The sequence below is a fragment of the Halichoerus grypus genome, chromosome 7, assembly GCF_964656455.1.
Source record: "Halichoerus grypus chromosome 7, mHalGry1.hap1.1, whole genome shotgun sequence".
NCBI classification, from domain to species: domain Eukaryota; kingdom Metazoa; phylum Chordata; class Mammalia; order Carnivora; family Phocidae; genus Halichoerus; species Halichoerus grypus.
The window spans coordinates 144,547,212-144,564,089 of NC_135718.1; the positions used below are offsets into that span (position 1 = coordinate 144,547,212).

General features: G+C 53.9%; 1 protein-coding gene across 1 annotated transcript; it reads left to right on the forward strand.

The window, feature by feature from the left end:
- Positions 1–764: 764 nt before the first annotated feature.
- C7H1orf115 (chromosome 7 C1orf115 homolog) lies at positions 765–10,402 on the forward strand. The gene is made up of 2 exons (XM_036097641.2): positions 765–1,128; positions 7,994–10,402. The coding sequence occupies exons 1-2, from the start codon at positions 835–837 to the stop codon at positions 8,111–8,113; spliced, it is 414 nt and encodes a 137-aa protein (XP_035953534.1). The 5' UTR covers positions 765–834; the 3' UTR covers positions 8,114–10,402.
- The last annotated feature ends 6,476 nt before the right edge of the window (positions 10,403–16,878 follow it).

Sequence of the window (16,878 nt, forward strand, 5' to 3'; positions counted from 1 at the left end):
CAGCCCCGTTGGTTTGCTCCACTTTCTCACTGTGAGTCAGACTGAGATTAGCACCGCGGACTCAGTAAGCTTTGTGTTTTTCTTTAAGATTTTATTTACTTATTTTCTAGAGAAGGAGAGCACGCGCAAGCAGGGGGAGGAGCAGAGGCAGAGGGACAAGCCAACTCCGGGCTGAGCGCTGACTTGGGGCCGGATCTCAAGACCCTGAGATAGTGACCTCAGCCAAAACCAGGAGTCCTTCCCTCAACCGACTGAGCCACCCTAGCGCCCCAGAGCTTTGTGTCTCTGACTATATCCTTAGGATAGCTGTCTAGAAACGTATGGCCCTTTTTCAGGACTCTTGATGACTATTTTCTGACTGCCTTCCCAAAAGTGTGTCACTGGCGTGCATCCCATGAAGATTGCACTATCACCACCGTCCCACCACATCCTCCGCGGCACCGAGTATAATCTTTACTGTTATTATTATCATCATCATCATCGCCTCTGCCAATTTGAGCGTGGCAAATGACGCCTCGTTATTTGGGGTTCATTTATTCCGTTGCAAGTGCGGTTGAACGCGTTTCGTACGTTCACTGGGCACCCAGCTTTCGGGGTGTCCGCCGCTTTGGCCGCCAGGTAGGATGCGGGCAGGTGGGGCTGAGCGCGCAATTCCGGGCCCCGCGGCCAGGGGGCGCTGCCACCCAAGTTCCCCACCCCCACCCCTCTACCCACGCCCCGTCCGGGCTGGGGCGGGCAGGGGGGCGGGCAGGCGGGGGCGCAGGCGCAGGCGCGGGCGGGGCGCTAAGGTTGGCGTCTTCTCGCCCCGACCTTCGCCAGCGGGGCCGTAGCATCATGACGGTGGGAGCCAGGCTCCGAAGCAAGGCGGCGAGTGGTTTCCTGCGCCGCGGGCCCCGGGCGCGAGCGCGAGCGCGGGCGGAGGGGGACGAGGAGGCGGCCGCCCTCCTGGAGCAGCCGGAGCGCGGGGACGAGGCGGCGAGCGGGGCGAGCGCGGGGCGCCCGGGGGCCCGCAGCGCGCGCAAGGTGCACCTGGCCGTCCTCCCCGAGCGCTACGAGCCGCTGGACGAGCCGGCCGCCGGCGAGAAGCCCAAGAGGAGGTACCGGCAGAAGCTGAAGAAGTACGGCAAGGTAGGGCCCCACGCCTGCCACCGCCCGCGGGCTCGGGGTGCGGGCGGCCCGACCCCCCGCTTCCTGCCCGATCGCCCGGAGGGTGGCGGTCGGGTCCCCACCGGCCGGCTGCGCGCGGCTTCTCTGGGCTGCCCCTGCGTCCCCTGGACAGCAGTCGTTAACAGACACGGAAGAGGGTTCCGTCTGTCGAGTGGGAGGTGAAGGAAAACTAAATCGCAAGTAATGAGAGGAGCCAAACCGGAGCTTTGCGGGAGGGCGGGGGGCACCAATCCACCCGCTCCTCCGGGGCTGGCCGCTTGGTCACATTCCCAGCAAGTCCCAACGTTCCCCGTGGTTCTCATCCTGGTGTGTCTTACACTCCCTTGCACAGTTGGTAGGACAGAAATCCGTGTCCCTGTTTTACAGATGGGAATACTGAGGCATTTGAGTGGTTAGGTGACTTACAGAAGGTGACCCAGTTGGAAAGTAGGGAGTTGCAGGCCAGTTCATCTGTTCTCTGGCAACATCCTCGCCAGGATATCCCACCAGCTGAGAATTGTTTGGGTTATTCTCCTCAAGTATTCCCAAGGTTATTTCCAGGGCCTGGGAGCTCAACAATACATAAATAGGCACTTGTTGAATCTGCTTTTCTCTTCCCCCAGCTGGCTATCCGTGTACTCTGGGACCTGCAGACATACGACTGCCTTTTGCCTTGGGGGCTGGGGGGCAGAGGAAGGAGGGGAGACAGAGAGGAGGAGAGAGAGAGAATATGAATATGGGATAAAATGACAGTGTCCTTCTCAGAGATCAAAGCCCAAGGCAGTGCCCACGTGCCTCTGCCTGGAATCACTTGAAGCTACTTCTGCCCCTGCCCCTTGGGGCTGGACAAGGCCACCCAGAAGATCATCGTAAAACTCATTGTGTCCTGGCCAAAGGCCCCATCTGATTCACGGTCTCATTATCTGTGTCCTCCAATGGCCTCTTAGCCTATCTAAAACCATCTGGTCTCTGCTCCTAGAAACTTCGGTGTATCATCCCCTGTAAAAGCCCGTCAGCAGCTTTGGGCCCAGTGTACGGGCAGGCAGTGAGTGGTACAGGATAGTACTAAAAACTCTGAGGTCGGGACTCTCAGGCTCAGAGTCCTGCTAGAACTGATCACCCGCTTCCTGGTCTCAGTTGAGCACGAAGAAACCACCAGTGGTCTTTCAGCAGGCGAACGGATACTGTACCTCTCAGGTCGGGCAGGCACCTGAAGATGGTTTTTGGGTGCTCATTTCGTGCAGGGATTGTGCTAACCACTAGAGATCAGAAACCAGATACAGTGCGGTCCTGCCCTAGTGAAGTCCGTGCCTCCCAGGGAAATCCTGGCAAGAGTCGGGGCGTCACCATGGAGCCTCATGGTACGGAGTCCTCAGGGATGAGGCTGGAAAGTCAGGGACAGTTTGAAATCAATGGTGACCTGAGAACTTGGCAGAGAAGATTGAGGTCTCCCAGGTTAACGACGAGTTACTACCTCACACTCACTAGGATGGCTATTATTTAAAAAACAAAGAACCAAAAAAAAAAAAAACAAACAAAAAATAGCAAATGTTGGCAAGGATGTGGAGAAATTGGGATTCTGCAAATTGCTAATGGAAATGTAAAATGCTGCAACTGCTGTGGTACACAGTTTGGAGGTTCTTCCAAAAATTAAGCATAGAACTGCCATATGATTCAGCAATTCAGCTCCTAGGTATATACCCAAAATAATTGAAAATAAGTACTGAAATATACATATATATATATTTGAGCGAGAGAACATATTCACATGTTCGTTGCAGCATTATTCAAAATAGCCAAAAGGTGGAAACAACTGATAAATGATAAACAAAATGTGGTGTATACATATGGTGAAATATTAGTCAGTCATAAAAAGGAATGAAGTACCATTATGGGCCACAACGTGGATATGATGGAGGCTGGCTGGGTCCGAGGAGGGTCCTTGGCTCTGTGCAGGATGGCACTCAAAACTTGAGCCAAGAGGGAGTGAGAGCAGAGTTTATTGAAGACACAGAGAATATAGATACAGAGTGTCTTGGAGACTTGGAAAGAAAAGTGAGTCTCATCTGGGCATGGGGTTTTTACTGAGACTTGGCGTTTTTACTGAGGATAATGGGCTGGTGCAAGTGTCTTCTCGGGCATCTAGGAACAAAGACGAGTGTTGAGGTGTCCGTAAGTCATTTAGGCCCAGGAGCCAGGGATCTTGATGAGTCCGTCAGCGGTCTTGGAACCACCCTGCCTGGTCACTCCTTAGATGTTACCTGTTGTGCTGGGAGACTCCAAAGCAATTATTAAATCCTTGACCTTTACATGGAGAACATACATTATCCGTTCTATAGGGTGTGTGAAGGGCGACAGTGTAGGTCCTGGCCAAAATAGAAGCAGGAAAAAGAAGGAAAAAAGCAGTTTTTCGTGAGGTCCCTTTAGTTTCCCTGTCTCAGATGAACCTCGAAAACGTTATGCAAAGTGGAAAAAACCAGACACACAGGATCACATACTGTATGCGTGTATGATTCCGTTTCTATAGAATGTCCAAAATAGGTAAATGCAGAGAGAGGGAAGCAGATGGGTGGTTGCCAGGGACTGGGGAGAAGGAAAAATGGGGGGGGGGGGCAAGTGTGTAACAGGTGCAGCTCTTCTTTTGGTGATGGTAAAGATGTTTTGGAAGTAGGTAGACGTGCTGGTCGCACGACACCACCAATGTACTAGATGCTACCAAATTTTTCACTTTAAAATGGTTAATTTTTATGGCAGCAGAAGCTCGGTCATGTCTCACCCTAGTTCAGTAGACACTGGAAGCCATATGAGAGGACACTGTCCAATTAGGGTTGGATGCACCCTCTCTGCCTTCAACTTCCCACCTCCTTGGAGGTGTCTGGGAAGGTAACCAGTTAGGTCCCAAGATGGAGGAAGAGAAGAGCCCACCCCTCTTTGCTGAAAATCTACGGCAACAGCCAAGCCTCCGCTAGAGGTGTGGGGAGGTAAGTCTCCAGGCTTTAGCCACCATGTGAGTCTTTCCCTTTCCCGGGCCCAGTGGAATAAGGAGGGACCTGCGGACACACCACATTGTTGTTGTTGTTGTTGTTTTTTAAAGATTTTTATTTATTTATTTATTTGACAGAGAGAGACACAGCGAGAGAGGGAACACAAGCAGGGGCAGAGGGAGAGGGAGAGGCAGGCCCCCCACCAAGCAGGGAGCCCGATGCGGGGCTCGATCCCAGGACCCTGGGATCATGACCTGAGCTGAAGGCAGACGCTTAATGACTGAGCCACCCGGGCGTCCCCGGATGCGCCACATTGTTAATGGATGGCTTTTCCTTCAAGGAAGGGGGCTTGGCAGTTCCTAATCATCTGTTCACCGCTCCAGCCCTGCGCCCGACTCCCTTCCTGCTTCTGTTCAAAGAGAAGCATTGGGCCTTTGTGACATGCGAAAGGGTTTCTTCTCTCCTGCTGCCCTGGGGTCCCAGCCAGGTGCGGACCCCAGTGTCCAGCTGGTCCAGCCTCTCAAAGGAGGCTCGGGGCTCAGGGGCTGCGTGCCTGGACTCTTGCCCAGCAGCGTTCCCTGGTCATTTGTAAGTAATGATGCTCGTGCTCACGTGGTGCTTTCATTGTTCGGAAAGGGCCATGTTCTGGGTCCAGGGGAGGGGAAGGAACAGACGTTTGTCGTTCTGCTGCAGCATGCCAAGGGCTCTGCTGCGCATTTCACGGGTGAGACCCCCTGAGTCACGCCCAGAACCTTGGAAAGTGGGCCCCCCTGCCCCCCAGTTTGCAGCGATGGAAGCTGGAGTTTAAGGAAGGTGCGCTGTTCGAGGCCACACAGCTGGAGGGTAGCCAGGCTGGGAGGCAGGAGTCTCACCTGGCAGTTGGGTTGAGGGGACTAACCCCCAAAACTTAAGATGAGAGGTCGCCTTTCCCAGGCACCCCTGAGAGCCGCAGGAGGGGTGTGGATGAGGAACGTACGTACGTGTTGTCCATCAGGCAGCTGGGAGAGGGTCGGAGGGGGAAATACAATGTGTGGCGGAGCCTTTAGCTCAAGAGGGAGAAAAACTGTCCTCCTGCTGGAAGTGGCAGCAGGTAAGGACACGGGCACTGGAGCCCGGCTGCCAGGCTCAAGCCCCGCCCTGTGCCCTGTTGGTTTGGTGACCTTGGGCTGGGCCCACCGCTCCGCCTCAGTTTCCTTATGAGTGACAAGGGGTAAGTCGAGGGTTATGGGCAAGAGTAAATGCCCTCCCCGCAGAGCTCTCCGAGCTCACCTGGCAGGTGGCAAGGCTTTTGTGACTGTTGGCTGCTGGCTCGCGCTGAAGGAGAGACCCCGTAGGACTGTTGACTGTCTGATTCGTTTTTAATCAGAACTCAGTAACCTCCTGTAGCTGATCGCCCGGCTCAGCGTTGTGCCTCGGTCCTCACCACATTTCAAAACTGAAGACTTGATCTTCACATTCAGGGAAAGTGATCTTTGTTGGCAGCTGGGTTTTTGTTTTTGTTTTTGTTTGTTTGGGTTTTTTTTTTTTTTTTGAAACTGGAGGGGGCAGGGAATCCCTGACTTCCCTGGGGGTTAGTTGAATCCAGAGAACCCCCAGAAAGTGGCATCCTTGGACAGCTGTAATAGATCACCACCAACGTGGTGGTTTAGGACCAACACCAGCTGTATGGGTCTGGAGGCCAGAAATCCGAAATCTGAAATCAGTGTCACTGTGCTAAGGTCCGCAGGCTGGTTCCCCTGGAGGCCCCGGGGAAAAACCAGTTTCGATGCTCTTTTCAGCTTCCAGAGGTCCCCATCCTCCCGCATCCCAGCCAGCAGCACAGGTCCACAGATCTCTCTGTCATGACTTGCCTTCTGTATGACCCCTGTGTCCCTCTTAACAAGGACGGTTGTCCTCCTTTGGGTCCTTATACATAGATAGCGGCCCTTATAGTGATTGGCCCCACCTGGATAATCCAGGACCATCTCCCCCATCTTAAGACCCTTAATTTAAGCATATCTGCAAAATCCCTTTGACCCTATAAAGCCACGTATTTACAGGTTCTTGGGACTGGGGGGCATTCTGCAGCCTACCCGCTCCCCTGGGTCCCCCATGCCTCATTGCTTCTCTGAGAGATTATTTGGGTTGAAAACTTGACCCACATCAAAGAATACAAAACCTCCCTCAAATGACACCAAAATGGTCATCGATAGATATTTTACATTTCTTTGTATCGCTTCTCTCGAACCTGTGTTTTGACAGTATTCCAGCTAATGAGCTATTTTAGTAGCTTTTTTCTAAATGGCAAAGATGAAGCGACGAGCAGTTTTTGCAAATAGCACGCTGAGCAAAGTGGATGTCCAAGGGCCAGAAATGTCAAGTTTAATGCAGGCCATCCGTGATTCTGGTTGGCATTACTTATAAAGGACCGTAAAGGACTGTTACACTTGCTCCCAGAGAACAGTCTTTTGTTACTGTTATTTCAGGGAGGGAAGTAAAATTCTCCCACTGAATCTTATTATACATTTAAGGAGATGTCTCTCTTAGCAACCTCATGCCACCCTCCACCCCACGCATGTACCCTAATGTCTCACGGAGAAGTCAATGGGCGCAATGCCAGGAGTCTGTGTCTAGGGAAGCCATAGATGTTACCTGGCTCTTTCCCGGGGCTCCTTATGGAGCTTTCGAGGTTCCAAAGGAAAGATCCGGGCCCTTTCTGGGTGCTGGGGGTACAGCAAGGAGCTCAAGAAAGCCCCTTCATCTGGGAGAGAGATATCCCAAGAACCTGTAAATATGTGGCTTTATAGGGTCAAAGGGATTTTGCAGATGTGATTAAATTCAGGGTCTTAAGATGGGGGTGATGGTCCTGGGTTATCTGTCTGCTAGACAGACAGACCAGGTTTGCCAGGCAGCGCTGGCCCTGAGCTTTGTGATTGTGATCAGGGGTTTTGAGCGAAACCAGGAATTTTAGGTGCTTATTGGAGTTGGGAAGGTCAGGGGGCTGGGAGACAAGGTGGGTGGTAGGGTCCAAGTCACCCACATGGATGTTGACATCATTGAGAGTGATGACGAAAGTTGGGGGTGGGAAGCAGAAGGAGGGGTGGGGTGGGCAGCAACACCATCGATATGAGTGGGGAGGGGGTCTCTCTGCTTCCTGTTGCCATTCTATTTGAATCCCTGGGATGTCCCCTGTCCAGCACCAGGCCCTGCGGAAAAGGAGTGGATAGCGAGAAAGCAGGGCGTAGTCGTCACCCTCAAGGAGTTAATCATTGTACTGGAGGATGCAGCAGTCTGAGAATAGCGGGAGACTCTGGAGACGGATGTGCGGGTTGGACAGGAATCTGCCCTGGAGATAAAGGGACGGCAGGGTGGGCTTTCAGATAAAGGTGAAGGAAGGAACCCTTGGCCCAGCTTCCAGATGATGCTGTGACTGGGCTGGAACAGAGAAGAGTAGGCTTTGGCTTAACAGTAAAACCAGGGGCGCCTGGCTGGTTCAGTCAGTAGAGCATGTACGGGACTCTTGATCTCAGGGCCGTGAGTTCAAGCCCCTGGTGGGCATGGAGCCTACCTTGACAACAAAACCAGTTTGGTTTCAGAGCTAGCAGCCTCACTACTGTTGGCTTTCACCTCCCTGGCCAGTGGCCGAGTGGCGGCCCCTGGGTCATGCTGGGGGAGCATCCAGCACGGGACCCATGGGGCGCTGAGCTCTGAATCAGGATGTCCGAGTTATCTGGAAACGTGCAGTGCTTGAAAGTACTTTGCAAGATGATTTGCCCTGAGAGAAGGCGGCAGAATGGTCCTTTACGTAGGTCACCGTGGCGTGTGAGGGACTACGGAGTTGCCTAACCCGCCCCTTTGCTTTTCTCTTCTCTCCTGAAAAACAGAATGTTGGGAAGGTGGTCACCAAGGGATGCCGCTACATGGTCATCGGCCTGCAGGGCTTCGCTGCGGCCTACTCGGCCCCGTTCGGAGTAGCCACCAGCGTGGTCTCGTTCGTCCGCTAGCGGGAGCTGCGGGGCAGACGCACCAGCACGGATGGAAGCTCCGCTCTGGGACCATCTCAGACCTGAACCCACAGAATCCTTGGAGGAAGTCAATGTCTTTCCTTGTTGCATTGGATGAATGTTATGAATGGAACGTGCCTGCCCATCCGCTGAGCTTTTCAGGACTCTAGGACACCCGTGGCTCTGATGGACAATCCCGCAGGGAATCCGGGCCGTGTTAGGTTTGGGGTTTCAGTGTGCGAACGCCGAAGGCTTCCTGCGCAGGTGGCGGGGGGCTGGCCCGGAGGCAGACACCTGGCAGACGCTCTGGGTGGGTAGCGGAGGGGTGATTACGAGGCGGGACAGGGGTTTTGACGATTTGTTACGTTCTGGAAGGGTCACAGGCTGACACGGCGCTCGCAGCCCTTGGCTGCCTCGGTTCTGGGGCCAGCAGACGAGCTGTTTGTCATGTGCCCCAGCTCCTTCCTCCACCCATTAGTCACCAGGGGTGGAATTACGGGCTTGAGAAGAAGGAAGGAAGGAAAATCTCTTTGAAGGTGGGATGCTTTGAAAACTGTTGATGACGTGTGTGACTGTTGAAAGCAGATAAAGCTTGTGATCCCCCCCCCCTGCCCCCCGCCCAGGGACAGGAATGTGTTGCTGGCCTGGTGGGAGGGAGGGGTGCAGAGGCAGGCCGGTGGGCTGGAGAGGTGCTGGAGGGAGCCGTGCCGTGGGGCCCGGGCCAGGCCTGTGGCTGGTCGATGGCCGGGCCTCCTGACTCAGCTGCCAGGCACCATCGCCCGACTGCGCCAGGCCACCCAGAGGCACTTTGTCTTGGGGGAGAGGGAAACACGGCGCCTGGCAAGGAAAGTGTGTGATTTAGAGGAGGAACCAGTAAGTAGGAGACAGGTGTGCTGGAAGTAGAACGATGGTGGACAGGAGGAGCGGAAGTTGGGGAGCCAGGGCTGGTTTATCAGCCCTGGGAAACCTTAGGTGGGCTGGGCTTGCAGCTCCGGGTAGGGACCAGGGATGCTGGGGGGCTAGGGGTGCCATGGCTGGTGCTGAAAATCCCCCTGGGCCCAACAGCTCTCACTGGCTGCCTTTGTAGCATGCTTTCCTCTTCAGGGCTGCCAAGCTGGTCCGCATCTCACCTGGATTCAGAGCTCAGCGCCGCATGGGTCCTGGGCTGGACACTCCACCCAGGATGACCCAGGGACTGCCATTGGATCATTGGCCAGGGAGGTGAAAGAAAGAGGAGGCTCCTCTTAGCGTACCCCTCCGCCAACCCCCAGATAGGCCACCGTTCCGACTGTTGCCAGAATATCCAGAAGCCCAAGTAGTTGTTGCTGATCGGTCTGTAGGGTGGGTGGCAGCACCGGCGTGTGCCCTGAGCGGTTCCCCAGGCCCAGCACAGGAGGCCTCCGTGCTCGGGCCTCGCCGTCAAGCCAACCAGGTGGCACCAGAACGTGGAGAAGGTGGCTGGGGAAGACAGGGACAGACAGATGGACAGAAAAAGGAACCGGTGTAGGAGAAAGTTGTAGCTAGACATTCTGGAGGCTCATGTTGAAGATGAACTTAGATCCAGTTCTGCATCATTAATATTTGTGAGGAAAAGAGAAAACAAACGGTCTTGTTTTCACTCAAATGATGAAAGAGGTTGACAGCTTGCCTGGGCACACTGGGACTCGGGGAAAAGAGACCGAAGTGGAAGAAAAAGCCAAGCAGAGTTTAGTGGGAGAGCCAGGCCTCCGCGGCCCACAGGTGACGGGAGGAGGCAGCCTGTGATGGGCTTGGAGGATGCCGCTCCCCGGCGGGCCCAGGGATGCTGACCCGCCCCGGAGAAGTCGCTGAGTCCCCTCGGAGGAATGGAAGCGTGACCCTGGAAGGGACCAGAGCTGCCCAGGCCTGTCCGATGAAGACCTTCCCCATCCCATCCCCAGATTGGAGATACTATCAGGCCAAGTATATTTGGCCCTGAAATTCGAATCGTCTGATTAAGAATCAGCCTAGAAATGTCATCAGTCAGAACCTCGCAGGGATTGTCCCGGGAGCCAGATTCCTGTGTACAGAAGATGACCTTGTCCAAACTGCCTGAGGGCACATTTTCCCCGGGGACAGGGCATCCGTGTTGCAGATTACCTTTTTGCCTGTTTCTCTGTCTTCAGGTTTTTTTTTTTTTTTTTAAATATCCGGGTCCACACCCTACTGAGAATTGAGTTTTAGAGCTTTGGCTTTACACGCTTGACCAAGAGGCTTCTTTTGTATCCTTTTCCTGCCCTATAATGTAAATAAAACCCTCAATTTGTGTAACGTGTCTGTGTGTGAAGTTTTTCTCCCCCTAACTTTCCAGCCTTGCTTCAGGTTCCTGCAGCGTCCAGCCAAGGCTGACTTCACATGGGGACCTCCCTGGGGCACCCAAGCCACTACGAGGAGCCCAGTGCCGCCCCAAGGCCCAAGGGGAGGGAAGGGTCCCCGATTCATCTGGAACTCTGCTTAGGTCTTAAGGAGGGGAAGGGGGGGCTGGTTCTCAGGAAACCCAGCAGAATAGGGTTCAGCTGAGACACCTGTCTCAGCTCATGCATTTGTTGGAAGTGAACATTTCCAGAACCTCCAATAGTTGAAAACCGACCGCTGTGCCCCGTGCCGAAATAGGTAGCTTGAAGACAGAGTCTGGGTATAAGAAGGAAGATAGTTTATTACTTTGCCAGGCAAAGGAGATTGCAGCCGGCTAGTGCTTCGAAGACTGCAAGCCCACCCAGGGTAAAAAGGCTGAGGAGTCTTAGAGAAAAACGCAGGATCGGGGCAGATTCGATAGGAATCTGGTCCAAGCTGTGTTCACCCTGTCTTCAAGCTGGCTCTGGCCATCGGAGTGTTGTTACTACGTATCAGCATCGATACCGAGCTCCTGGAATGAAGGATTTTACAGAAAAACAAGCGAAGGGGGGAGAGGGAGAGGCTTGTTTTAAAGTCACGCCTTGCTGAAGCATGAGTGTGTCCATCTTAATTTCCGTCCATCTTTACGTTTCTATAGGGGTTTCACGATTTTGATTGAGAGGCTCGGGTGGGACCAGGAAGCTGCGTTTTTCACTAGTGGCTTAGAAGATGGGGAAATGCTGGCCCCCGGGGGCTGCTGCAGGTTGCAACTGCCAGTGGACTCCCCCAGGTGGGAGCCTGGGGTCTGACCTGAGCTGAGGTGGGGGGACCTGGCAGGTGCCAGCCCCAGGCAAGGCATATGTAACATGCCCTTTGACTGAGTCTCCACAGAAGCGGTGGGAAAGGGCTTGGTGGGAGGGAAGTGTACCCAGTGCACCCAGTGGGGATGTGTGAGTTTTCCGACACCACCAAGCAGCTATCTGACACCAGTTGGGTGTTCTACAGTTTAATTCCGTTCTAGCACTGTTCCCTGGAGAGAGCATCAGATCCCACAGATGGAAGGGCTTAGTCCTCCTACAAGACTGGTCCAAGTTGCCACCTGTGCTTTTGATGGACCAGCTAAAAATCGGAAGTTCCAACAACACCCTCCTTGGGTTCTGTTAATTTGCTAGAGCGGCACACAGAACTGGGAGGAACATGTTACTCCCTGTTACCTGTTTATTATAAAAGGATCTAACTCAGGAGCAGCTGGATGGAAGAGATGCACAGGGCAAGGTCTGAGGAGAGGGTACAGAGCTTCCGTGCCTCTCCAAACACACCCGTCTCCCCAGATCTCCAGTGTGTTCACCAATCTGGAAGGTCCTCCGAAGCCTGTTTTTAGGGAGACATCATTATGTAGGGTGATTGATTAAACCAGTGGCAATTGGTAATAGAATTCAATGTCCATCCCCTCTCCTCTCGCGGGAGTTCTGGAGGGAGGTGGAAATTTCCAAATCTTTAATCACAGGGTTGGTTCTTTGGGCAACCTGGAGGCTTGTCTCATTAGCATAACAAAAGACACCTTGCCTGCTCTCCTGACTTAGAAATTCCAAAAGGGTTTTAGGAGCTTGTGCCAGGAACAAGGACTAAGACCAACTCTATATTTCTTTCTTCCCTTTTTTCTTTTTTTAAATTTTACTTATTTGAGACAAAGCATAAACGGGGGGAAGGGGCAGAGGGAGAGGGAGAAGCAGGCTCCCCGCTGAGCAGGGAGCCAGACGCGGGACTCGATCCCAGGACCCTGAGATCATGACCTGAGCCGAAGGCAGAAGCTTCACAGACCGAGCCACGCAGGCGTCCCACCAACTATATATTTCTGATTATAAATCACAATAACACAAGCAGGTCAAGAGAAGCAGAGTGGTCCTGGGTAGCCTCAGATTATACTCCCTGGCAGGGCGGGGGTCACGTGTGTCCACCAGCTATTAGGCATAGAGCAAAGCAGGAAGGGGGGGACCTTGGTGTCTTCAGCCACTTTGGAATCGCCCCTGCTGTCCCTCTCTGCCCCGCATCTGCACTTTATCAGAAAACCCCCGACCGGCGTCTGTGACCAAGAAGCAGGACCTGAGCTCAGGCTTCCTGCACCTTCCAGTAGTCCTCCAGGGCATGGCGGCGCCCTCGCAGACAGTGGTCCTGGGGCTGGAAAACCCTCCCAGCAGGCTCAGATTCAGGGAGCTGCTGCTGTGGGGTTTGCCCCCACGATGTCCTCCCCCCCCCCCCCCGACTCTGCAGGAGGACCAATAAACTGAATTTAACTTTGTGATGCCATCATCCCCAAACTGTTTTTTTTTTTTTTAAGATTATTTATTTATTTATTTGGCAGAGAGAGACACAGCGAGAGAGGGAACACAAGCATGGGGAGTGGGAGAGGGAGAAGCAGGCTTCCCGCCGAGCAGGGAGCCAGATGTGGGGCTCGATCCCAGGACCCTGGGACCATGACCCCAGCCAAAGGCAGACACCCAACCGACTGAGCCACCTGGGTGCCCCCCCAAACTGTTTTGAAAACTTTATAGCTCTCTCTGTAAATGTATTTTATAATACAAATTATATACAGAGTTAAAGGGGAAAAATAATGCCCTCAGCATCCTTGTAAAGGCCGTATTTGAGAGATTCTGTGGTTTGGCCAAAAGCCTGAGAAAAAACAAAATCTCAAGCTCCCTTGACCATTCACGGGGAAATGTGGGGAAAAATAATACGTGGGATCTTCTTTTTTTTTCTTAAGAGGCAAGGGTTTTGAGCCAAACCACTCCACTGAACTTCACCAGGAAAAGGAGGTCTCTTCAGATTTTCTAGAAGGCTCAGTGCCAGAGCCTGGAGGGTGTGAAAGCCACAAAGGGGCAGGTCTGGGAGGGGTTGGGAGGGGGGCAGAACAAAAGTTTGGTTGCTGGATGGCCAGGCCTAATCTCCCCCCCCAGGAGTGCTCAGGACCTCGCACCCTGCAGCTCCATCCAGGACACAAATTAGGGTCAGAATTCAACATCTCCAGCTGGCTTGGCTGTTTTGTTTTGTTTTGTTTTTTTAACAGGCGTTTCTCAGGTGATTCGCTTGCATAACCTGTTGACAAGGCTCTAAACAAGTGTGTCTGGTTCAAAGCTGATACAGAAATGAGGACCAAAGTACAGACGGAGCAAAGAGCGAGCCCTTCCTTTTACTGGGTCTTTAAATCCAGAGCAAACCCCTTCCAACCAGACCCGCTTTCTCCATTCAAAATGCGGGGAGGCTCTGACAGTTAAGCCTCTGCCTTCCGCTCAGGTCATTGTCCTGAGGTCCTGGGATGGAGCCCCACATCGCGTTGGGCTCCTTGCTCAGCAGGGAGTCTGCTTCTCCCTCTCCCTCTGCTGCTCCCCCTTGCTTGTGCTCTCTGGCTCTGTGTGTGTGTCAAATAAATACATAAAAATCTATAAAAACATTCAAATTGGGGGGAAATAATTCGTGTGTATTTCCCTTCCTAGGAGAGATGTTCAGAATCGCTGCAGAAGTAGAAAGTGGTGGCATAACACCTTTTGCGTTCGTTTGCGAGGGACTTATCTGCTGGAAAAAACCCTTTACCTGTTTATCTTCTTTCATCGTGGAAAGAACCCCGAGTTAGGTGTTATTATCATGCCCCCACTCTGTTGTGGACTATGGTTTGTGTATTTTGAGATCTGTAGCGTTAAGGAGAAAAAGGCATATAACTTATTTACAAATGTCCTATATTACCTTTACTTTTCCATGCAAAATTAAGCTTGGATTTGCGTTTTGGAGCTTCCGTTTCAGTAAGTCAGTGAGCCATGCCCGTGGTGCCACAGGCCTGAGATTCCACCTGCACCCCCCGCCCCCTGATTCCGCATGCCCCCCCCCCCCCCCCCCGGGTCTCGCTGGGCATCAGAGAGGAGGACCAGGAGCACGCAGTCTCTTAGCTGGGAGGCGCTGTGCTGGCAGGCTTAACCACATCCTTAGATGTGATTCTGTGGCCAGGAAGCCCTGAAACGGGGACTCAGGCTTCGCTTTCAGCCACTTCCAACTACACACAGCCCCCCCCCCCCCCCCCGTTCCTCTCTGGCTCTGCTACCCCCAAGGGACCGCAAGGAAGAGGGAACTTTCATCCTAATCACATCCAATTTGCCTTCCTGGGCCCAACAACGTGATCCAGCTAGGTAGCTAGAAACCCTGCAGCCAAAGACTCGCGGCGCTTACCAGCCCCTCATACCATGAATTTCTGAGATGCTGAGATTCCTTAGCTGCTGCTTTACCTCAGGTGAGGCGCAGGATGTCCAGGCTGCTTTGAGGTAACGGGCTTGAGAAATGGAAGCTTGAGCGAGGCAGAAAGGGGCCACAGCGACCAGAGAGCTGAATGCAAATAGGTTCATTAAGCGACCCACCTTGCAGTAGCCATAGGCCCTAACTGACCAATTACATCCAAGCACAGTTCCTGAGATTACCCAAAAAGGGGAAATTCCCTACGTCCCCATACTCCCTCACTCCACCCTATACCTGTGACCCCTCACCCCCCGCGTTGCAGTCTCTCCTTTGCTCTTTTGCCCGAGGATCCCTTGTGCTGTATTCAATAAACTTCTCTTTGATTCTGCGATGGGTGAAGTATCTCACTACCTGGGCCAGTAGCCCCCACCCAATTGGGACGCCCCACATTTGGTGAACCCCCCATCTGATCGCCGCACCCCGCACGGAGGGCGGGACATGGGGGCTGGGCCAGGGAGGAGATCCGTGCCCCCAGGTCGGGGTGGTTGAAGTTACTGTATTTTGCCACACATCCTTGGTGTGATTTGGGCAACCACAGTTACTGTTCCCACTGCCTGGGGACTGTGTTCCCCTGGGGCCAGACCTCCCCATTTCCTCGCAGCGCCCTGGAGGGCCACGTGCCCGAGCCCCAGGCTAGCAGGAAGCTGCCCTGCACCCCAGGAACACCACTTGACATCAGACCACCTGGCTTCCCAGAACTGCCCACGACTATTTTCTGTATTTTGGAGGCAGTCTTTGAAATGCCAGTCCACTGTCCTCCCAGTGGTGGCCTCACTGAAATAAATTCCTTCCTTGTTTCACCACCTCTGGATTTGGTCAGCGGCAAGTGGCCGGACCTGGTCTGTTTGGATGCTCCCCTGTCCCAGCCCAGTGCTGTTTGTTGCACCCCAACCTGCTACAGGGGAGAGGGGGAGGGAGGGATCTGGGGGGGTGGGGAGACACACAGCCTGCTCCCCCTCCACTGTTAGTGTTTTTCTCTCTTCCCCCTAAACTCATCCTTTATCTACACGGGGAATGGCTTCCAGGTTCCTGTTGGGAGCAGAGCCCCACCTTTCCCTTTGCTTAAAGCAAACCCAGCTAGAGCTGCTGCAGAGCTGGTGTGGGGGCAGGGGCTCAAGAGCTGCTGATCGGAAGCAGGTGGCTGGAGGTTCCAGGAAAAGGTTTATTTGTAGCTTTCTGTCTTTTCCAGCCATTCCAGATGAGGAAGGACTCTGCACTTTCACCCTGAGCTGGGTTAGGCTTGCCGCTGGCCTTATTTGCCAACACCCAGGCTGGTCCTATTTGTGACATGGGGGTGCAGACAAAGTCCTGCCAACTCCTTTGGGCACAGTGTTCAAAGGACAAACAGGCTGCCTGAGGATCAGCAGGAGAGCTCGGGGCTCTCAGGAGGTCAGGGGGCGGGAGGTCACGGTCATGGCTCATGGCAGACACGCAGGGGCCCTACAAGCTCAGTCATAACAGCTATGAGGACCGGGAGCCTCTTCATTTGTGTCCGCTCATGTATTCAGCAAAGAAGCCTCGTGCACCCGCTGTGTCCCCGCACCACGCTGGACGGCCGGGCGGCTCCACTGGGAGGCCACAGGCTGGGTGGTTGTGGGTGTGAGCCCCGCTGTCCCACCGCCCCGGGGTGCAGTGTCACGTGCAGGAGGTTGTTAGGGGGTTGTAGAGAGCAAGAGGGCATCACTCATGTCAAGCAGGGGCCTGTGTCAAGCAAAGACGCAAGGAGTAGAGGGAAGGGTACTGGAGCCCAGCACCAGCTGTGGACGCCCCAGAACCGACGACGAGCACAAGCAGAGGGGTCTACGGGGGCCCGAGCCTGCTTCAGTGCCCCCGAAAAGGGAGGACCCTTGCAGTAAACTGTCAGACTCTTCCGACCGGAGCCCTCTGTCCGATCGCTTCAAAAAGCTAACTGCTGCCCAAGGCTCTGCATGAGGATGTCCGAGCAGAAGGGAGATCCTTCCCTGCTCGAACACAACGGGCAGTCCGTGCCCAGAGCCGACCCGGACCAGGCGGAGGCCTTATCGCAACTTCGTGCCCACAGACTGACTTCGAGTTTGCTTCGTTAACTTCCGATAACCGCTCTGTTATCTGGTTTGTTCTGCTCGGTGGGCTGTCTACGAAGCCAAGTCAGTCAC

Coding starts and splice junctions, on each gene's coding strand:
- C7H1orf115 (XM_036097641.2), top strand. CDS start 835: ATGACGGTGGGAGCCAGGCTCCGAAGCAAGGCGGCGAGTGGTTTCCTG. Junction 1,129..7,993: donor AGCTGAAGAAGTACGGCAAG/GTAGGGCCCCAC, acceptor CCTGAAAAACAG/AATGTTGGGAAGGTGGTCAC.